Source organism: Cherax quadricarinatus, chromosome 17 (genome assembly GCF_038502225.1).
Source record: "Cherax quadricarinatus isolate ZL_2023a chromosome 17, ASM3850222v1, whole genome shotgun sequence".
NCBI lineage: Eukaryota > Metazoa > Arthropoda > Malacostraca > Decapoda > Parastacidae > Cherax > Cherax quadricarinatus.
The window spans coordinates 25,050,852-25,073,803 of record NC_091308.1 but is presented as its reverse complement, the minus strand read 5'-3'; the positions used below and the strand labels follow the sequence as shown (position 1 = coordinate 25,073,803).

At 44.1% G+C, this 22,952-nt stretch overlaps 1 protein-coding gene across 1 annotated transcript in view; it reads left to right on the top strand.

Moving 5' to 3' along the window:
* Window positions 1-214: 214 nt before the first annotated feature.
* Window positions 215-22,952, top strand: part of gukh (GUK-holder) — a 1,015,958-nt gene continuing 993,220 nt past the window's right edge. Inside the window, exon 1 of the mRNA XM_070085874.1 lies at window positions 215-663. Within this exon, the coding sequence (XP_069941975.1) occupies window positions 363-663 (301 nt within the window). The 5' untranslated portion in view covers window positions 215-362. The remainder of the gene's footprint in view (window positions 664-22,952) is intronic.

The following is a 22,952-nucleotide window of genomic DNA, read 5'->3' as shown; positions in this document are numbered from 1 at the left end:
AGGAAGGTTAAATGGCTTGGCCACTTTGGGTGGGTTTTACGGTAGTGATTTTATTACATACTGAAGACTGTAAGTGTAGATCGGGTGTCCTTTTGATTTAAAATAAGATATTGGGCAATTAGGGCTCAAATACTACACTGTCTTTAAATGGACAGATATGGCAACCCTGAGTGTGTGTGAGGGTGGTGGTGGTGTCCCGCGCTGCCTCAGTACCGCCCACCATGGCGTTCTGAATGGTTGTGTGTGTGTGTGTGTGGCTGGGCTCACTCATGTGTACCCTCACATAAAAGTGCGACAAAATGATTTTATTTGCAATAATGAGTGCTATGTGATAGTTGTTGACGAGCAGAGAACCCGTCGACATGCCGCTGGTGAAGCGAAAGATTTCGCCAGTGAGACTGGCGCGTCGACCCACCACTTGGGGCAGCACGGAAGCTGGAGAGGTGACCTTCCAGGGTGACTATGACCTGACAGCGGTGACCAACGTGACCCTGTGTGGTGCCCTGCAGCAGCTGGCGTCCCTGGTGGTGGCAGCCCAAGGCATGTCACGAGGGCTGGAGGAGGAATTGGTCAAAATCAACGCCCGTGCTTCCTCCCTTACTTCCCGCCTCGCCACACTGGAACATCTCGCCGTCACTCACAACCCTCGCACCGTCACAGTCCGTGAGTGTTATATACACAACGTAACATAACGTCACTTTGATAGCATACTAAAGTGTTCAGACAACAACAACAAAATAAAATTAATGTTATACTATGATGACCTTAGTCATCCATAACATTGTAGATTGTTTGCCCCGAGGCAGCCTAGAGAAATTTTAAAATCCCAGACATGTAGATCCTAGGCTGTTTACCCATAGATATTTATTAAGAATGTGTCACACACACGTCTTGTCGTGAGGTGCCCTTGGTACTGCCCACTTCCCTGCCCCACCCCAGGGAACTTGAACGCCCGACAGATAATGGGCTGGTATTGTAGCTCTATCAAGTTAGGTTCTTGTATGCGCTCTCTGCCTCCAGCCCTCCCCCTTCCATAGAACTACGGATCCCAGCCTCTTCCGCAGTACAACAGTTTCCCGGTCTCTACCCCAGTACCCCCTTGAGGGAGGTTCCTTGATGCTGGTGAGGGGCTCTTGATCTAGGGAATTGGATCTGTGCTCCAGTTCCCTGACTGCCTTCCATCCTCCCCCACAGGCGCTGTATAATCCTATGGGTTTAGCGTCCCCATGATTATAATAATCCACCCCGGTACACCAGTGTCCCGGTCTCTGCCCAGTACACCAGTGTCCCGGTCTCTGCCCAGTACACCAGTGTCCCGGTCTCTGCCCAGTACACCAGTGTCCCGGTCTCTGCCCAGTACACCAGTGTCCCGGTCTCTGCCCAGTACACCAGTGTCCCGGTCTCTGCCCAGTACACCAGTGTCCCGGTCTCTGCCCAGTACACCAGTGTCCCGGTCTCTGCCCAGTACACCAGTGTCCCGGTCTCTGCCCAGTACACCAGTGTCCCGGTCTCTGCCCAGTACACCAGTGTCCCGGTCTCTGCCCAGTACACCAGTGTCCCGGTCTCTGCCCAGTACACCAGTGTCCCGGTCTCTGCCCAGTACACCAGTGTCCCGGTCTCTGCCCAGTACACCAGTGTCCCGGTCTCTGCCCAGTACACCAGTGTCCCGGTCTCTGCCCAGTACACCAGTGTCCCGGTCTCTGCCCAGTACACCAGTGTCCCGGTCTCTGCCCAGTACACCAGTGTCCCGGTCTCAACCCCAGTACACCAGTGTCCCGGTCTCTGCCCAGTACACCAGTGTCCCGGTCTCTGCCCAGTACACCAGTGTCCCGGTCTCTGCCCAGTACACCAGTGTCCCGGTCTCTGCCCAGTACACCAGTGTCCCGGTCTCTGCCCAGTACACCAGTGTCCCGGTCTCTGCCCAGTACACCAGTGTCCCGGTCTCTGCCCAGTACACCAGTGTCCCGGTCTCTGCCCAGTACACCAGTGTCCCGGTCTCTGCCCAGTACACCAGTGTCCCGGTCTCTGCCCAGTACACCAGTGTCCCGGTCTCTGCCCAGTACACCAGTGTCCCGGTCTCTGCCCAGTACACCAGTGTCCCGGTCTCTGCCCAGTACACCAGTGTCCCGGTCTCAACCCCAGTACACCAGTGTCCCGGTCTCTGCCCAGTACACCAGTGTCCCGGTCTCTGCCCAGTACACCAGTGTCCCGGTCTCTGCCCAGTACACCAGTGTCCCGGTCTCTGCCCAGTACACCAGTGTCCCGGTCTCTGCCCAGTACACCAGTGTCCCGGTCTCTGCCCAGTACACCAGTGTCCCGGTCTCAACCCCAGTACACCAGTGTCCCGGTCTCAACCCCAGTATTCCGGCCTCTACACCATTATCCCGGTCTGAAACCTAGTACACCACCGACAACATGCCCGTACACTCGGCCCCAGGCCCAGACTCGTGGAACTCAGTGTTCATCAGTAAATGCAAGAAACCCCTTTACCGTGGAGAGGGAGCCTAGAGTTCTAAGAAGCATGATCCCTAACCACTTGGATTCCCAATATTTGCACAATCCAGGGCAACATGGGTTTAGAGAGGTCGCTCCTGCCTCTCGCAACTGCTGCAAACTGTGACATGGTCTTGGATGCACTGGAGGAACAAACAGAATGCAAATGTAGTGTACACAGACTTTGAAAAACCCTTCGACAAGTGCGATCTTGATGTAATAGCGCACAAAATGTGTGCTAAAGGAATAACTGGAAAAGTGGGCAGATGGATCTTTAACTTTCTAACCAATAGAACACAAAGAGTAATTGTAAACAAAGTTAAGCCGGAGGCTGCAAGTGGAAAGTTTTGTTCCGTGGGGGCGTTGATCCCCGGAATACCCTCCAGGCAGGTAGGTAAACAAGAACAGGTACAGTACTTGTCCCTATCCTGTTCCTCATCTACCTGGAGGGTATTCCGGGGATCAACGCCCCCGCGGCCTGGTCCACGACCAGGTCTCCCGGTGGATCAGGGCCTAATCAACCAGGCTGTTACTGCTGGCCGCACGTAGTCCAACGTACGAACCACAGCCCGGCTGATCCGGCACCGACTTTAAGTATTTGTCCAGATCCCTCTTGAAGGCAGCCAGGGGCCTATTGGTAATTCCCCTTATGCATGGTGGAAGGCTGTTGAACAGTCTTGGGCCCCGGACACTTAGGGTGTTTTCTCTTAGTGTATTAATGGCGCACCATGTCTTCATTGGGGTATTTTGCACCGCTTGCACAGTCATTTACATTCGTAGAGAGTGATTTGTGTGTGCAAATTCGGGACAATTCCTTCTAGGATTTTCAAAGTGTAGATTATAATATATCTCTCGCCTGCGTTCCAGCGAGTACAAATCAAGTACTTACAAGCGTTCCCAGTAGTTGAGGTGTTTGATAGAACTTATATGTCCAGTAAAGGTTCTCTGTACGCTCTAGATCTGCAATTACACCTGCTTTGAACGGAGATGTTAATGTACAGCAATTCTCCAGCCTGTGTCCTTATATCAAACACAGAGATATAAATCATATTACTTTGTCTTCTTTTGCAGACAATACTGGAATCTGCACGAGTATGAGTGTAATCCATTTAGGACATGGTAAATCGCCAAGTGGATATAAACTAAGTTTTCCAGTGGGCCACGGGAAAACAATATGATGTTCACTGAAGACAAATTTCAGTTACTCCGTTGTGGAAAACTTTAGGAAATAATAACTAGACCCTAGAGCAAAAAAAAAAAAAACTATTGTGAAGGACTTGGGAGTGTTAATGTCAGAGAATCTCACCTTTAAGGATCACGCACTGTCACTCACATCTGCGAGGAAAATGATAGGATAGATAATGAGAACCTTCAAAACAAGGGATGCCTTTCCAATGATCAACCTCTCCAAGTCTCTCTTGCTTTCTCTAGGCTGGAGTATTGCTGCTGTACATTAACAGCACCATTCAAGGAGGTGAAATCGCAGATCTAGAGAATGTACAGAGAACCGTTACCGCATATATTAGTTCAGCCAAACACCTTAATTACTGGTAACGTTTGAAGTCCCCTGACTTGTACTCCCTGAAACACAGGTAAGAAAGATACAACATAATCTACACCTGAAAAATCCTAGAGGGTCTAGTCTCAAATCTGCACACACAAATCACTCCCTAGAAAAGCAAAAGACTAGGCAGACAGTGCAACATAAACTCATTGAAAAGAAGGGGTTACCATGAGTACACTAAGAAAAAACACAGTAAGTGTACGGGGCCCATGGCTGTTCAACAGCCTCCCATCATTCATAATGGAAATTACCATTAGACCCTTGGCTGTCTTTAAGAGGGAGCTGGACAGATGCCTACAATCAGTACACGATCAGCCGGGTTGTGGCTCGCACGTTGGGTTGCGTGCTGCCAGCAGTAACAGCCTAGTTGATCAGACCCTGAGCCACCAGGAGGCCTGGTCGAGGACCGGGCCGCGGGGACGTTGACCCCTGGAACGACCGCCAGGTAAACGCCAATGACCCGGTGTACCCTCAATACACCATCCTTGTCTCTACGCCCAGTACACCAGCATTCCGGTCTCTACCCCCAGTATACCAGCATCCCGGTCTCAACCCCCAGTACACCGGCATCCTGGTCTCTACCCCCAGTATACTAGCATCCTGGTCTCTACCCCCAGTATACTAGCATCCTGGTCTCTACCCCCAGTATACTAGCATCCTGGTCTCTACCCCAGTGTACCAATATCCTGGTCTCTACCCCCAGTACACCAGCATTCTGGTATAAATCCCAGCATACCAGCATCCTGGTCTCTACCCCCAGTATACCAGCATCCCGGTCTCTACCCCCAGTATACCAGCATCCTGGTCTCTACCCCCAGTATACCAGCATCCTGGTCTCTACCCCCAGTATACCAGCATCCTGGTCTCTACCCCCAGTACACCAGCATCCTGGTCTCTGCCCCCGGTATACTAGCATCCTGGTCTCTGCCCCCGGTATACTAGCATCCTGGTATCTATCCCAGTATACCTGTGTCATGGTCTCTTTCACAGTATACATGTGTCATGGTGTCTCTCCTAGTATACCTGTGCCATGGTCTGTAACACAGTATACCTGTGTCATTGTCTCTGCCACAGTATACCTGTGTAATGATCTCTGTCACAGTATACCTGTCATGGTCTCTGCCACAGTATACCTGTATAATGGTGTATGCCACAGTATACCTGTGTCATGGTCTCTGCCACAGTATACCTGTGTCATGGTCTCTGTCACAGTATACCTGTGTCATGGTCGCTGCCAGAGTATACCTGTGTCATGGTCTCTCCCACAGTATACCTATGTCGGTCTCTGCCACAGTATACTATGCCTTGGTCTCTGCCACAGTATATCTATGTCTTGGTCTCTGCCACACAATATACCTGTCTTGATCTCTGCCACAGTATATCTGTGTCTTGGTCTCTGTCACAGTATACCTATGTCTTGGTCTCTGCCACAGCATACCTATGTCTTGGTCTCTGCCACAGTATACCTATGTCTTGGTCTCTGCCACAGCATACCTATGTCTTGGTCTCTACCACAGTATACCTATGTCTTGGTCTCTGCCACAGTATACCATTGTCTTGGTCTCTGCCACAGTATACCTATGTCTTGGTCTCTGCCACAGTATACCTATGTCTTGGTCTCTGCCACAGTATACATATGTCTTGGTCTCTGCCACAGTATACCTATGTCTTGGTCTCTGCCACAGTATACCTATGTCTTGGTCTCTGCCACAGTATACCTATGTCTTGGTCTCTGCCACAGTATACCTATGTCTTGGTCTCTGCCTTCGCTCACCATTCCCATTGTTGGCCCAAATGCGCCAATCTTCCTGATCTAAGAACATAAAAAACAGACTGTTATTGCATTAGGCTTACGAGCTCATATAGAAACACAGTAGTAGGTCTATAGACTCACTACGGTTGATTTACAGGTTCACAAAGGAGCACTGCAGCAGTCCTACAGGCTCACAGACGAGCACTGCGGTAGTTCAACAAACAGCAAAGATACCAAACTACTGTCTGTGTTTCTTACCCAAATATATTTAACTTGAATCAGTTGCTGCTACTTTTGTCTTATATCATTTTTACATTTTCGTGTTTGTCCATGTTTATACCTCCTATCCTCTTGTACGGAATTAACAGTGTCAGTTGAGTGCCCTAAGCCATCAACACAACACACCAGTAGCCCAGTCTCAGCTGCAGTGAATGTGAAAATGGTATACAGTACCGATATGTTGATAAGTAAGACACATGTGCAACAGATAGGTATTTTTATTCCGAAACGTGCTTCTTCACTCGAAGGTGAAAGTGCACTCCACTTGTGGACTGCACCTCACCTTCTGACAGTATGCCATAAGTCTTCATACTGTCGCTTCAACTTCACATTTTTCCAAACTATGGAACAAAACTTTTCCAAGCTGAGGGACTGACCACCTCATTATTATATCTTCAAGGGTGATGGACTGATAACATCGTCTTCACATCTCCACTACTTCCGCTATGGTATCTGTGGTATCTTTATTCCGAAACTTTTCGGAATAAAGATACATAACTATTGCACATGTGTCTTACTCATCAGCAATGTGTCTGACCTGTCTCGCCCTGACTACACCTCCATCCATACATGGCCAGAGATTAAAGGCTTGTGCCTATCTGTAAACGTCTTGACGTAAATCCTAAAAAATTTTTCCCCGAGAGACCGAAATGAACGGATACTTTTTGCCTGTATTTCATTTTTTTTTTTTGTCCAAGTGATTTCTCTTCCATCGGTCAGTATTTATGACTCTTTCGTCCAACCTTTCCCATAAAATATTAGAAAAATCATAGAAAGTTTAATTTGTTGAAAGGGAACACGTTCCCTGGTAAATGGCATAGCAAGCAATCCACACCGATTTAATTTTTACCCCAGTAATTCTTACGGATTTAGCTTCCTAGAAATGGTTACCTGTAGTCGCTTCCTGAGATCACTGTTCCCCTGAGTTTGATCAGTCAGGCAGTTGGTGCCAGCCACCCGCGATTCAACATATCAAGAAGTGATTGGAGGAATATGTTGATTTCCCTCTTGAAAACAGCCAGAGTTATCTTGCACTGTCTGCCAAGTCTCCCGTGATCATATGTAGTGATTTTGGTGTGTAGGTTTGGAACCAATCCCTCCAGAATCTTCCAGGTGTAGATTATGATGTATCTTTCACGTCTACGTTCTAGGGAGTACAGTTCGATAATAATAAGTTTAATAATAATAAGTATCAAAAATAACAAAAAAAAAAAGGCACAATACCTTGACTGGAACGATACACAAATAACCCGCACATAGAAGAGAGGAGCTTATGACGACGTTTCGGTCCGACTTGGACCAAACACTCAAGGGGAAAACTTTTCCTACCTTGGACTGCAAGGTAGGAAAAGTTCTGTATTTAACGCAAACCGAAATAGATGTTTGGGTTAAGTGGCATGTGTGATAGTGGTTAGTATCAGGCAGTGTTATCTTGCGCTCCCCACGCCGCTCTTGCACGCTAACAAAGGCCTTATCAGTAACACTCAATCTCCCTCCGATGATCTCTGCTCAGTTGTAACTTCTGTATCTAGGATAGAAATATTTTATCTCTTGTTCATTCTATAACAGCAACCTTATTTAAACCATAGTTTTCATGATTAAGCAGTCAGTATTATTCATACTGATCTTTAGTTTAATATTAGTTTAATATCTTTATTATGTACCCCATACCCATCCTGTGGGCGGTAGTCAAAAGATTACAAAGGTACATAATGGGTCCAGCGACTGGACTCCAAAGTTATGATAGCTGAACTATACTGATCTAAGATGGGTTTTGACATAACATTTCAGCGGATTATATTGGATTTTGACATGGGAGCAACTTTTAATTAAATAGTGTCTTTGAATTAGAATTATATTATTAAAATTATATATTTTTAAAGAGCTGTACAAATACATTAGTTATATATTGGATATGATTACTTATTAGGTTTGATCGTATTGTAATGTGATAGATGCTTTAGAAAACCGACAAGTTGAAGACCGAGACACTTGTGTAACATTTGGGTGTATTTATTGAGGAAACGTTTCGCCAAACAGTGGCTTCGTCAGTCTAATACAAAGAAGAACGGTGGAAAAAGAGGAGGAGCTTGAGGTAATCAGTCCCTTAGCCTGGAATTGATGTGTTCAGTCCATCAATCTTCCGGAGGTTATCGCCTTCAGGTAAACTACCATTAAACTCTTATTGGCAACATACTACAGAAGCTCAAAGAGTGTTTCCTTTCAGTGACTTAACATAACAAGGCAATCCCCAGGCCCACTCTTGCTAACATCATTACCTTCAGCACGGAGGCAGGTGAAGGCATCTAACCTGATAACACTATCCTTCGTCCCATCTCCAGGGAAACAGCAGCATCATCTTCCACTGTCTGTTGCTGAATGTCCTCTGCGAATGTCTAACCTGAGTCTCCAGCATTCGGTATATAAAGGATACTCGTTTGCATTGTTAAGTAACTTTATGCAGGAAAAGTTTCGCCCACCAGGAAAATTTTCCGTTCAAAGCCTCTGGTGGGCGAAACGTTTTCTTAATAAAGCTACCTAATATTGCACACGTCTTTGATGTATTTGTCGGTTTTGTATACTTTTTTAACATATAGTGTACACACACACACACACACACACACACACACACAAGTGCTTCATCGCAAAACAGTTAGTCATTTATTACATGTGTCGATGTTCATTAGAGGAGTATATAAATACAGGAAAGAAAGCAATTTATACATAGACACGAGTGGATGGGAAACAAGAAACAAGGTGTCCCGTGGCTCGATCGTTAGCGCACTCAGCTCACACACGCTGAGGTCCGGGGGTTTGAATCTCCTCAAAATGGGTACCTGGATGTTAGTCGACTGGTGTGGGTAGCATCCTGGGTCAAAACTGACTTAATTTGCCCGAAATGTTCTGCATAACAAGGGGCTTTCTATATAGTATGTCATTGATGTCAGCTAGGACTGTATACCTTGTGCATGTACTTGTAGTAAAGATTATATTATTATTATACAGCGTGGAGACAGCGATAGCGTCACTTTTCTCTACTGTCTTTATGAAATATTAAAATTTAATCTTGAGGATTTTACGATGTAAAAAATATAACTCATCTAGCATAACATAAAATAAACACCCTATATTTTTTTATACGTCACTTCTGCTAAACTATCTTGTGTACATAACAGATCCCATAATTCATTACTATGGTGTTCAAATTAATGCTTAGCCTACTGTATGGGTGATTAATATTTGCATAATTTGTTTTTACACGGTACACTTGAGTGGTTTCTCTTTATATGTATTACTTAAAGAGGATTCAGGGTATCATCGCGCCTGCTAAGCGGTCTCAGTCTAGGTCTTTTCTTAACATCCTGCTCAAGAAGGCTATTGCTGCTCACTTGATGGCACATTTTTCTGCTTCGTTAGCACAGCAGGACACAGTTTTGCTCTATGTGGGTTTTAGGTGGCAGTAAGTAAATTATACAAGTTTTTAATGACATTGATTTTAAACTTTAGAGGACGGGCTCGTTGGACACCAAGTTTTAACTTACGTGCGACGGGCAAACTAGGCGAATGTTGAAGTAGACTTGTTCAGAAGGTAGGCTGTTTTTGTTTCATTCATGAGTCTAGATCCTCGCATGTCTGAAATACACATTGTTGTATTGTCTGCAACTGTACAACACGTTGCAGAAATCTTGGTTTTTTTTTTATCGAAACAAGATTTAGTTTTATCGAGTCATGACGATAAAACTCTTTATAAAGAGCGAATTTTACCAAATAAAAACTTGCTCTGTAACGTGTCTTCAGTATTGTCAGCAGTACACCATTTGTATCCAGATCTAGTTCTTACAGTACATGTCAAAATACACCATTTGTATTCAGCTGTAATGGAATTGTACAAATTTTTCCTTATGTTGCACTAAGAGGCTTGGCTGGATGAGGCTGTACAGGCTTGGTCATATACAATATTTGTCAGTATTAGATAACTCTCAATGGTGTTAGATACTTCTTCTCGGTGGAAAGAGATAACCAAAATAGTCCACCACCTTGGAGCCTTGTTGGACTGGAGGCACAGCCAGTGGCACCTCCGGACTCACAGCTACTGATGCCAACAACAAAATCCCCCCCAACAAACATGCAACACAACCTCATTTATATTTGCTAATATACAAGGCCTTAAGCCATCCACCAACAACAAAATACCTTTCATTAGCGGACTTCTAGGGGAGTCAAATGCACTGTTTGCAGCCTTCACAGAGACCCACGCAAAAGATTACTTTGACAGTGAAATATGGATACCTGGATACAGCCTTTTCAGATGTGACAGAAAGAACAGGCAACAAGGGAGGGTTGGCCTCTATGTCAAAGAGTCTCTCATTTGTAAAGAGATATTGAACACCACAAATGAAGTAGTTGAAGTTCTGACAAAAATCGAGAACCAAAACTTAGTCATTGTACTGGTGTATAAGCCACCGGATGCTACGTCCCAACAGTTCAAAGAACAACTATCAAAAATTGACTCCTGTCTGGATAACTTTGCAGCCCCATCCCCAAACATCTTGTTGCTTGGTGACTTCAGTCTAAGACACACAGAATGGAAGAATATAGCAAATAATGTTGTAGCAGAAATAATCCCTGGAGGTAGCTCAGATGAAAGGTCACACACACAGGAGGAGCTGCTGAATTTCTGCAACAAACACACCCTAAGTCAGCAGATAGTTTAGCCAACAAGACTGGAGAACACACTGGACCTTATTTTCACAAATAATGAGGACCTGGCAAGGAATATAACAATATAAAAAACAACACATTCTGATCACAATCTAATCGAAGTCCAGACTTGCATGCACAGGAGTGCTGACCGGCAAGACGCATACAGTTATGAGGGTACCTTTACCAAATTCATCTTCAACAACAAGAACATCTGGGATCAGGTAAACTATGCCCTAAATGAAACATGCTGGGAGGACATCTTAAATTACATGGACCCTAACCAATGCCTCGAAAAGATCACCCTCCTGGTAGCTGAAATATGTTCAAGGTATATTCCTATAAGACAAAAGAAAAGAAGAAGTAAACTGGAGAGAGAGAGAGAGAGAGAGAGAGGTGAGTCCACACGCACAACCTGGCTATGGGAAAGAGGTAATTGGCCAGCCCTTTGCTCTGAGCTCGCCACCACCAACTGGAATGCTCTTCTCCAAGGGGATGTTGACAACCAAGTGAAAGCCTTCACTGGACACATCCTTAATCTACAACAAGAACACATTCCTCACCGGCAATATGTGACGAAGCCTACAGATCAGCCTTGGTTTGGCTTTCGTTGTAGAGAGGCTGCTACTGCTAAGTACAAAGCATGGCGAAGGTATAAGAGACATCCTACCACCTATAACAGGAACTTGCACATGCAAGCCTGTAGGCATATGGGTGATGTTCAAAAGTGGGCCATTGCTAAATGGGAGGTGGACACTAAAAGAAAGTTAGCATCAGGTAGGGTAGGCTCCAAAACCTGGTGGTCCCTGGTCAAGGACAGACAAGGTTATCTGCCTGATGAACTTATTCTACCTCTAAATCGACAGGATGGGACCACCTCTACTAGTAGTCAAGAAAAGGCGGACCTCTTTGCTGAACACTTTGCTACCAAAATGCAAGTTCCTGATCCAGCAAGGGACCCTCCTTGGCTAGCTGCAAGAACTGTGTCAAAACTGTCAGTGGTGACAATAAGGCAGGAGGAGGTGCATTTCCTACTTAAATCGCTTGACCAAGAAAAGGCTGTGGGCCCAGACAAGTTGAGCCCAGGATTGTTGAGAAGATGTGCAGACCAGCTAGCAGCACCTCTAACTCGCATCTTTCAGCACTGCCTAGTACAGTGTAAATGGCCCTCTCTATGGAAAGAGGCAAATGTAGTCCCTGTTCACAAAAGGAAGAGCAGAGCAGAAATCAGCAACTACAGACCAGTGTCACTCCTGTCAATCACTGGTAAGATCCTTGAGACAATAATCTCTCAAGACAAATGACAGAGTTTTTTGACTACCACTCACTACTCTGTGATCGTCAATATGGCTTCAGGAAAGGTTACTCTGCTGCTGATCTGTTGTTAAACCTCTCTACTAAGTGGCACCAGTCACTGGATGAATCCAAAGTCAGCTGTGTGGTAGCACTGGACTTTGCTGGCGCTTTCGACCGGGTGTGGCACCAGGGCCTCTTAGCAAAACTTCAAGCACTGGGAATTGCAGGCTCTACGCTATGTCTCCTCAGTGACTACCTTCATGGTAGATCTCTAAGTGTAGTTCTCAATGGAACGGAATCAGCAAGACATCCTATTGGGGCAAGTGTTCCACAAGGAAGCGTGCTGGGTCCATTGTTATGGAATGTCTACTTCAACGACCTTCTTCATCTCATCCCAGAATCACATGCATATGCAGACGACTGTACACTGACATTCACTTATCCAAGAGAAGAAATGCCAGCTGCTCTAAGCTACATCAATCACCAGCTGAGAGCTATATCAGCTTGGGGAAATAGATGGCAAGTAACATTTGCACCTGAGAAAACGCAAATGATGATCGTCTCTAGGCACCATGATGGTAATGCTGGTGCAGTAGTAAGGATGAATGGGAGGATGTTGGCACCTGGAGAAGAAGTTGATATCCTTGGGGTGAAATTTGACTCCAAACTAACCATGAAGAACCATGTTGTAAATCTTGCAAACAAGGCAGCCAGGAAGCTTACAGCACTTCGCCGTATCTCCCATCTGCTTGACAGTAGGGGTTGCAAGATCCTGTACGAGGCACAAGTACACTCGCACCTTGAGTATGCTCCACTTTCTTGGTTTGCCTGCCCCCCCTCTCATCTGCGACTGCTTGACAGAGTAGAGAACAGAGCAAGACGTCTCATCTCTCGCCTGGACCCATCCTGGATAGATCTGTCATTTCAGCAGAGCCTTCAACATAGGAGGGATGTGGGTGGCCTTACTGTTATGTACAAGGCCAATATTGTCAAAATACCACACTTGGATCCACTTCGAGGACAGCGTGAAACAAGCTTTTATGCCACAAGACGGGCAGAAAGCAGCAACTTCACTCTAGCTGTACCCTTCTCCAGAACATCACTCCATCTGAGATCATATATACCCAGGATGACTCGAGTATGGAACACATTCGTACAGGATAATGATGTCAACGAGATAAAGTCAGTTGATCAAATGAAAATGCTGGCCCACAGATGGCTCCAACTTCATCCTGTTTCCTACTTGTATGTCTCATAACAATAAAAATGCTTTCAAATGAGCTGAAGTAGGTAACAGCTCTTAGCTTGCCAATAAAGTTAGGAATCCTTAACCTGTAAATAGCTGTCAATAAAGCTAGGGATCCTTAACCTTGTCAAACCCTGTGTAAAAAAAAAAGAGAGAGAGAATGCTTCATCTACAAGAGAAGACGAAGAATCATTGAGCTCCTCAAGAATGCCAGTTTATCTGATACATGGAAGGAAGTGCTAACCAGGAAAGTGGAAAATATTGAGCTAAAGTTAAAGGACTCATACAGGATCCAGGAGAGACAAGAGGAACTAAAAGAAATTCGAAATATTTTTTTTCATATGCCAAAAAAATGTCAAAAACCACTTCTAGTATAGGGCCCCTGCTCAGACAAGACGGATCCTACACAGACGATAACAAAGAAATGAGCGAGATACTGAAATCGCAGTATGACTCAGTGTTCAGCGAGCCACTGACCAGTTTAAAGATAGACAATCCAAACAATTTTTTCATGAATGAGCCTCAAAACCCTGCCAACGTAGGCCAGATTTATGACATAACCCTAACTCCACTAGACTTTGAGAAAGCCATCGACGACATGCTCATGCACTCAGCCCCAGGCCCAGACTCGTGGAACTCGGTATTCATTAAAAACTGCAAGAAACCCCTCTCACGGGCCCTAAGTATGCTATGGAGAAGGAGCTTGAGACAGGCGAGATTACACAGTCCCTAAAAACAACAGATATAGCACCACTCCATAAAGGTGGCAGCAAAACAGTAGCGAAGAACTATAGACCAATAGCTTTAACGTCCCACATCATAAAAATCTTTGAAAGAGTTCTAAGAAGCAGGATAGCAAACCACCTGGACTCCCAAAAATTGCACAACCCAGGGCAACATGGTTTCAGAACAGGTCGCTCCTGCCTTTCGCAACTGCTTGACCACTATGATATGGTCCTAGATGCACTGGAAAACAAACAGAATGCGGATGTAGTATACATAGACTTTGCAAAAGCCTTTGACAAGTGCGACCATGGTGTAATAGCACACAAAATGCGTGCTAAAGGGATAACCGGCAAAGTAGGCAGATGGATCTTCAACTTTCTAACCAATCGCACACAAAGAGTAGGGGTAAACAGAGTTAAATCAGATGCTGCCATAGTGAAGAGCTCTGTCCCACAAGGCACAGTACTCGCACCTATCCTGTTCCTTATTCTCATATCAGACATAGACAGAGATATAAACCACAGCACTGTATCATCTTTTGCAGACGATACTAGGAGCTGCATGAGAGTGTCATCCATTGAGGACACGGCAAAGCTCCAAGAATTTATAAACCAAGTTTTCCAATAGGCAACAGAGAACAATATGATGTTCAATGAAGACAAATTCCAACTACTCCGTTATGGAAAACTGGAGGAAATAATAACTAGGACTGAGTATACTACAAACTCCAATCACACAATAGAGCGGAAAAGTAATGTGAAGGACCTGGGTGTGGTAAAGTCCGAAGATCTCACCTTCAAGGACCACAACAATGCCACTATCACATCTGCTAGGAAACTGATAGGATGGATACTGAGAACATTCCAGACAAGAGATGCTAAACCAATGATGATCCTTTTTAAATCACTTATTCTCTCTAGGCTGGAATACTGCTGTACATTAACATACCTATTCAAGGCAGGTGAAATTGCAAAACTAGAGAATGTACAGAGAACCTTTACTGTACTCACTAGAGCGCAGGCGAGAGAGAGAGATCATAATCTACACCTGGATGATTCTGGAGGGACTGTTCCCTAATATGCACACAGCAGTCACTCCACACGAAAGCAAAAGACTTGGCAGGCGATGCAACATACCCCCAGTGAAAAGTAGGGGCGTCACTGGTACACTAAGAGAAAACGCAATAAGTGTCCGGGGCCCAAGACTGTTCAACAGCCTCCCACCAGCAATAAGGGGCATTACGGGAAGACTCCTGGTTGTCTTCAAGAGGGAGCTGGACAGATACCTAAAGACGGTGCCGGATCAGCCGGGCTGTGGTTCGTACGTTGGATTGCGTGCGGCCAGCAGTAACAGCCTTGTTGATCAGGCCCTGATCCACCAGGAGACCTGGTCGTGGACCGGGCCGCTGGGGCGTTGATCCCCGGAATGCCCTCCAGGTAGCCTCCAGGTGTTAGAGCTTCTAGGTGGTGTTAGATACTTCTCGGTGTTACTAGATACTTCTTAGTGGTGTTAGATACTTCTCGGTAGTGCTAGATACTTCTCAGTGGTGTTAGATATTTCTCAGTAGTTTTAGTTACTTCTCAGTGGTGTAAGATACTTCTCAGTAGTTTTAGTTACTTCTCAGGGGTGTTAGATACTTCTCAGTGGTGTTAGATACTTCTCAGTGGTGTTAGATACTTCTCATATGGAATATCTTCAGCGATAGCAGTGACCTACAGAGACAGGAAGTGAGTATAGTGCAGTAATGCATGACTGATGCTTTGTTGTCGGTGGCTCATCAGAGATCAAGGAAAACTATGGCACAGTGGTAAGGATGGACACACACACACACACACACACACACACACACACACACACACGCACACGCACACGCACACGCATACGCATACGCACACACACTCACACATGCACACACTTATATACAACAGGCCAAGTGTCTAATCGACATGTGCCTAGGACAGAATGGTAACTAACACACACACAGTGGTGAATCGTGTCTTCATGGTGAGTGGTGAATTGCAAGTCTTAACGGTAAGTGGTTATCACGCCTCTACATGTTAGCTTAACAGAAAGGATTATCGCGGGGAGCGCTAAACCCGTAGGGATTACACAGCGCCTGTGGCAGGGAGGGGGCATGGGAGGCATTCAGGCTCAGTTCAGGGAACTGGAGCACAGATCCAATTCTCGAGATGAAGAGCTCCTCACCAGCGTCAAGGAACCTCCCTTGAGGGGTTAACAGAGAGGAGAACTTCGCTTCCGACCTTGTAACATCTTTGATGGGTTACGATTTTTTTCTTTTTTAATCTCGAAACATAAGTATTCTTTTCACTCAGTTTTTATACATTTCCGATGCATCATCAAAAGGGATAAGTAAAAATGGTTGATAAAAATATTGGTTTACTGCAATCTGGAGAAAATTTTCAGGAAAATTATAACATAAAATTTGTACTACCCAGCAAAATAGTGTCTTCAGGCATCACAATGGTTCCTTAGGATTAAGAAATCAGGTGCTGCTCCACGCCAGAAAGATGACAACACAGCTGTAGCAAAGAACTATAGACCGATTGTACCGACTCCTCACATTATTAAAAATATCTGAGAGAGTTTTAAGAAGCAGTTGAGCGTCTTTACTGTTGAAATGTTTCGCCTACACGATAGGCTCCTTCAGCCAATTTCTTGTCTGATTTTCACTGAAGAAGCCTATCGTGTCTACCTACCTGCAGGGCATTCCGGGGATCAACGCCCTCGCAGCCCGGTCCACGATCAGGCCTCCCGGTGGATCAGGGCCTGATCAACGAGGCTGTTACTGCTGGCCGCACATAATCCAACGTACGAGCCACAGCCCGGCTGATCCTGCGCTGACTTTAGGTATCTGTCCAACTCCCTCTTTAAGACAAACAGGGGTCTATTGGCAATTCCCCTTATGGCTGGTGGGAGGCTGTTGAACAGTCTTGGGCCCCGGACACTTACTGTGTTTTCTCGTAGTGTATCAGTGGCCCCCCTACTTTTCACTGGGGGTATGTTGCATCGCCTGCCAAGTCTTTTGCTTTCATAGGGAGTGATTTCCGTCTGCAGATTAGGAACCAGTACCTCCAGAATCTTCCGGTCTTTCTAATCTCAACAATTCTCTCCGTCCGTTAGACATCAAGCTTACTTTCCGCCAGACTAACACTCTTCGCACTAATCTCGTTCATACCTCTCCTGCCTCTACAGATGTTCCTGGTGTCTACTCTATTTCTTGCTCCTCCTGTCCTCTTCAATAGTTTGGAGAAACTGGTCGATCTCTTTCTGACAGAATTAGGGAGCACAAAAATAGTGTTAGGCTTGCCGACACTAACAATGCTCTGTTCTGTCACGTCAGAGATCATAGCCATCCTATTGACTGGTCTTCCGCTAAAACTGTTTTCCCTACTTCCAACTCTAACAGTCGCCGTCTAGTTGAATCCTCTCTAATACACAACTTTCCTTGTATGAATCTTAGTCCCGGCTTCGTCTCTGTAGATGCCTTCCTCTCCCACTACATTGTAAAATGCTCCAAACTTCAGAACACCCGTGACTTAACCTGATTCCTCATTTTTTTCTTTTTCTTTTTCTTCTTCTCCCTCTTCCCATTTTCTCTTTCCTTTTTCTCCTCTGGGTTGTCTTTCTTTCTTCTGTCTCGTGTTTCTGTTCCTTCATTATTTATTTCGCCATTTCCCCTTTCACCTACCTCTGTGCACTTGCTCTCCCTCTGTGGGCACCTAGCTCCCTTGCAGTGCTCCCCTTTCTTTGTATTTGACTGGCTCCTCCTCCTTAATTCCCCACTACTACCACTACTACCACCACCACTACCTCTTCCTGCCTATATATAGCCGTCCTGCTCCACTTCTGGTTAGTGTGACTTTGTAAATGGTCGAAGTCGGACTGAAACGTCGTCGTAAGCTTCTCTCTTCTATGTGCGGGTTATTTGTGTGTGTGTGTGTGTATATATATATATATATATATATATATATATATATATATATATATATATATATATATATATATATATATATATATATATATATATATCGCCTCCGCTCCAGTGAGTACAAGTAAAGTGTTTCCAGGCGATCCCAGTAGTTAAGGTGTTTAATGGAACTTACACGTGCAGTAAAGGTTCTCTGTACATTATCTAGATCTGCAATTTCACCTGCCTTGAATGGGGATGTTAATGTACAGCAGTATTCCAACCTAGAGAGAACAAGTGATTTATAAAGGATCATCACTGACTTATTGGCTTGGTGTAGGCGAAACGTTTTAACAATAAAGGTACCCAATCGTTGCACGTGTCTTATTTATTCTTCACCCGTCTTTCAGGAATCGTGTATCTTCCATGAAAGAAGAATGAGGGGTATTGATTGTGAAATATTTGGAACAACATTTCATGTATCATGTACAAAGCTTAATTTAGCCATGAGAAATGACCTTATGTCTGACCAGCTTTCCATCTCCAGTGAGATGGAAAGCTGGTCAGGCATAAGGGAAGTACTGAAAAGTGAAAACCTAGAAAATGTAAGAAAGTTCCTAAGAAGTTTGCCAGATATATATAAAAAGTGGGGGGGGAAATTAGAGAACAAGGAGGAGGGGAATAAAAGTATAGACCAAGGAGTTGAAATAAGGGTGGAGACCGTCATTCAGGGCAAGTCAGAAAACAAAAAATTGGTACACGACATTAAGGTAAAGAAAAGGAGGAAGAGAAATATGTAGCAGGAAAACATGAAGCAGAAAAACGGAAAGAGATATGCTTAGATGAAAAGAAACAAGAGAATGCCTGGTGGCAAAAGCTTTTGCTTCACACGGTGAGGGGTCCGGGTTCGATTCCCGGTGAGGGGGGGTGGAAACATTGGGCGTGTTGCCTTACACCGATTGTTCATGTTCACCCATCAGTAACAGTGAGTACCTGGGTGTTAGTCGACTGGTGTGGGTCGCATCCTGGGACAGAACTGACCTAATTTGCCCGAAATGCTCTGCATAACAAGCGGCTTTTATATAGTAGTATGTCATTGATGTCAGCTAGGACTGGATACCTTGTTTATGTACTTGTAGAAATAAAGATATTACTATATTATATCTGCCAGAAAATAAGGAGTCAAAGTCAGTAAATGTAGGCAGCCAGGACATCTGCAAATATTATGCAAAAGGAATGTTCCTATATGGGAGAGCATGCTGAAATACATAGCAGAAAATATGCAAACATGTTGAGAAAGGGGAAGTGTTGCTTTGACAAAGAATGCAGGTACTTCCATCCATTGATGTGCAAAGCTTCAACAAAGTTCAGAGAATGTTATGACCTGAACTGTCCAGACCACCATGTAAAAGGTATGCGGCGCTACAGATAAATGAAAAATGAACAGCAGTCTTTTTTAGACATAAAGATAAACAAACGGCCCAGAGAAAGAGGCAGAATGGGGAAATACTATAAATGGGACGGAGGGGCACAACAGTGGGACATAATAAGCCAGGCATCCACTTATCAGGGTCGAATATACAATCAAATGCAAGATTAGTACTGGAGAAACCAGATATGTACACCGGGGGTCATACCAGGTACTACACCACCAGTGCTACTAACTAAACACACAGCAAATCAAAATATCCCAAATTAAATCCTGCTTCCACTTTGCAAACGTTCAGGGTTTGAAATCAAATAACGACAAAGTTATATTAGTGGGCTTCTTTCAGAAGTGAATACCATGTTTGGAACATTTACAGAAACACAGACAATGGATGTTTTGGAGGGAGAGATAAAGATAGAAAACTGTAACATGTATCGATGTGATAGAATTAATAGGCCACAGAGAGGGACGGGTAGGACTTTATGTGAAAGATACTTTCTGTTGTTCAGAACTGCTGATTACTACGAATGATACAGGAGAAATTTTAGGTATTATCGTTGAAAATAGGAATTTGGTAATTATCTTATTATATAACCCTAAACTATCGTCAGCAACTGCTGAAGAATTCACAGACCAGTTAAGATAAATAGCTGTCTTGATAGGCTAGAAAATCCCACATCAAATATCCTTTTCGGAGATTTTAATTTCCCACATGTAAAATGGAAGATGGCTCAACACAGCGTTATACCAGAAATATCTCCTGGAAGCACCCTGGCTCAACATGTACATACCAGGGAACAAATGAGGCTTTGTGAAAAGTACTCGTTGAACCAACAGATAACTGATCCCACTAGAAATGAAAATACCCTGGATTTGATATTCACAAACAACGAGGGACTACTCAGAGACATACAAAAGCAATTTACTCTGACCACAACATCACAGAAGTACAAACGAGTATAAACTCATGTCCACTCATGTAAGTCGGTGTTCAGCAGCCCACTAAATGACAGCAAAGTAGAGACTGCAGAAACGTTTTTCACTCCAGCGGAAGGCTGCTCAGACCAACTGACATTAGTACCAGTTCCATAGATTTCGAAAAAGAAATTGAAATCATGCCCACTCAGCACCTGTACCAGATTCATGGAATGCCTTATAAAAAAGTGCGAAGTACCCCTAGAGATTTCGAAAAAGAAATTGAAATCATGTCCACTCATCACCTGAACTAGGTTTATGGAATGCCTTATAAAAACATGCAAAGTACCATTAGCAAGAGCCCTCAATATTCTTTGGAGAAAGAGCCTAGATCTAGATGAAATACCGGAGACCTTAAAGAGTGTAGACATAGCTCCATTGCATAAGGGAGGTACTAGAGAACTAGCTAAAAATTACAGACCAGTAGCCCTAACTTCCCGCACCATAAAAATCTTCAAGAGTGATGAGACGGCAGATTACAAATTTCATGGAACAGTACAACCGGAATAACCCAAACTAGTATGGTTTTCGAGCAGGAAGATCATGCCTGCCACAGCTGCTGAATCACTATGATAGAATTAAGGAGGCTTTGGAAGACAACCGAAATGCAGATGTGATATATAGAGACTTTGCAAAGGCATTTGACAAATGTGATCATGGGGTGATTGCACACAAAAATGAGGGCCATATGCATTACGGAGAAGGTAGGCAGATGGATTTTCGGGTTCCTAACACGCAGAACACAAAAATTAAAAGTCAACAGTAAAATCTAGCATCAGCGAGGTAAAAAGCTCAGTTCTCCAAGGCACTGTCCTGGCATCTCTGCTGTTTTTCATCCTCATAGCAGACATAGACATAAACACCCGTCATAGTTTTGTATCATCATTTGCAGATGACACTTAAAATAAGCATGAATGTCACTTCGGGCAAAGACACTGAAAAATTACAGGAAAATATAATCATAAGCAGTGTTTTTCACTGGGCAGTGGAGAGCATGACGTTCAATGGTGATAGGTTCCAACTGCTTAGGTATGGAAAGAATGATGAATTCAAAAGGAACACTATATACAAAATTGAAGAGGATCGTCAAGTAGAACGAAAGGAATACGCGAAAGACTTGGGAATAACTGTCAGCTGACCTTTCTTTCAAAGAACACAGTAAGACAAAGGTCACAAAGAAAGGAGAATGACGGGGTGGGTAATGAAAACTTTCATAACAAGGGAAATAATGCCGATGATGACACTTCAAATGGCTAGTGCTCCCTCATTTGGAATATAGTTCAGTATTGATGGCCCCATTCAGGGCTGGAGAAATATCAGAGCTAGAACAAATATAGAGATCGTTTACGGCCCACATAGAGCCAGTAATGCATTTAAGTTATTGGGAATGCCTTAAAATCTTAAATATGTACTCACTGGAAAAGAGAGAGCTACATGATAATATGTATCTGGGAAGTACTCGAGGGCCTAGTCCCAAATTTGCGCACTGCCATAACAGTATACTGAAGCGAGAAATATTTGAGGAAGTGCAAAATAAACCCAGTGAAAAGCAGGGGTGTGGTAGGCACAATAAGGGAACACTATATCAACATTAGAAGTTTTCAAGAGGAAATTGGACAAGTATCTTAACCAGGTACCAGATCAACCAGGCTGTGATGGATATGTGGGATGGCAGGCCTCCAGCAGTAACAGCCTGATTTACCAGGCTAGCGCCAGACGAGCCTGGCCCATGACTGGGCTTCGGGAGTAGGAAGACTCTTGAAACTAATCAGAGGTATATCAAAGGTAAAGGTATTCCTGAACACCAAAGGTCATATACTAAGGTACAGTTTTTGGACAGTAACCTCACTGGTTTATGCTTCTAGAAGGAGTGCCATTTTTTCCACAGTGTTCTTAGCTAACTACAACCTAGCATCTCTTTTCGTCATAAATGGTGGGGATATTTTCCCTTTATCCTAAATTTAATGACAATCTCAGCCGATGACACGGAACAAATTACGGATATGGACTGCAGAATGTGGAAATTAGACTGAATAATTGTACTTGCTTTGGAGTTATGATTCGTGTAATATAATAGCGAATAATTGGAGGAGAGTAGCAAGCTGAAAAGGAAAGTGTAAATTTGATAATACTAGAAATATAATTATGTTCAAGATTCTGAATAAGCAAATGGTTTTAATGATTTTTGAATAGAATAAGATAGACATTATTGAGTCTCATGCGGGGCAGTTCTGGTCTCCAGGATGCAGAATATTTATTCCTTAATTCAGTTAGTTTGTGTAAATTATGAATAAGTGACTCAACACTAACCCTGTGAAACGCTAGTCGGATTTCTCCTCATTTATGATAATATTGTTACCTGTCATAATACAGATATATGCCTAATATTATTGCCTTTTTTTCTGAACCTTTCCTGTATCTACACACTAAACTATCAAGTGCCACTGGCAAAATCTAATGAGTTCACTACGTGTGGCTCTAAGAGCAAGTTTCATCTCCAGCAGCATGTGCTGGCGCCTCCATTATATATCTAGTGCACTGCTTTATCAAGGACCTTACTCA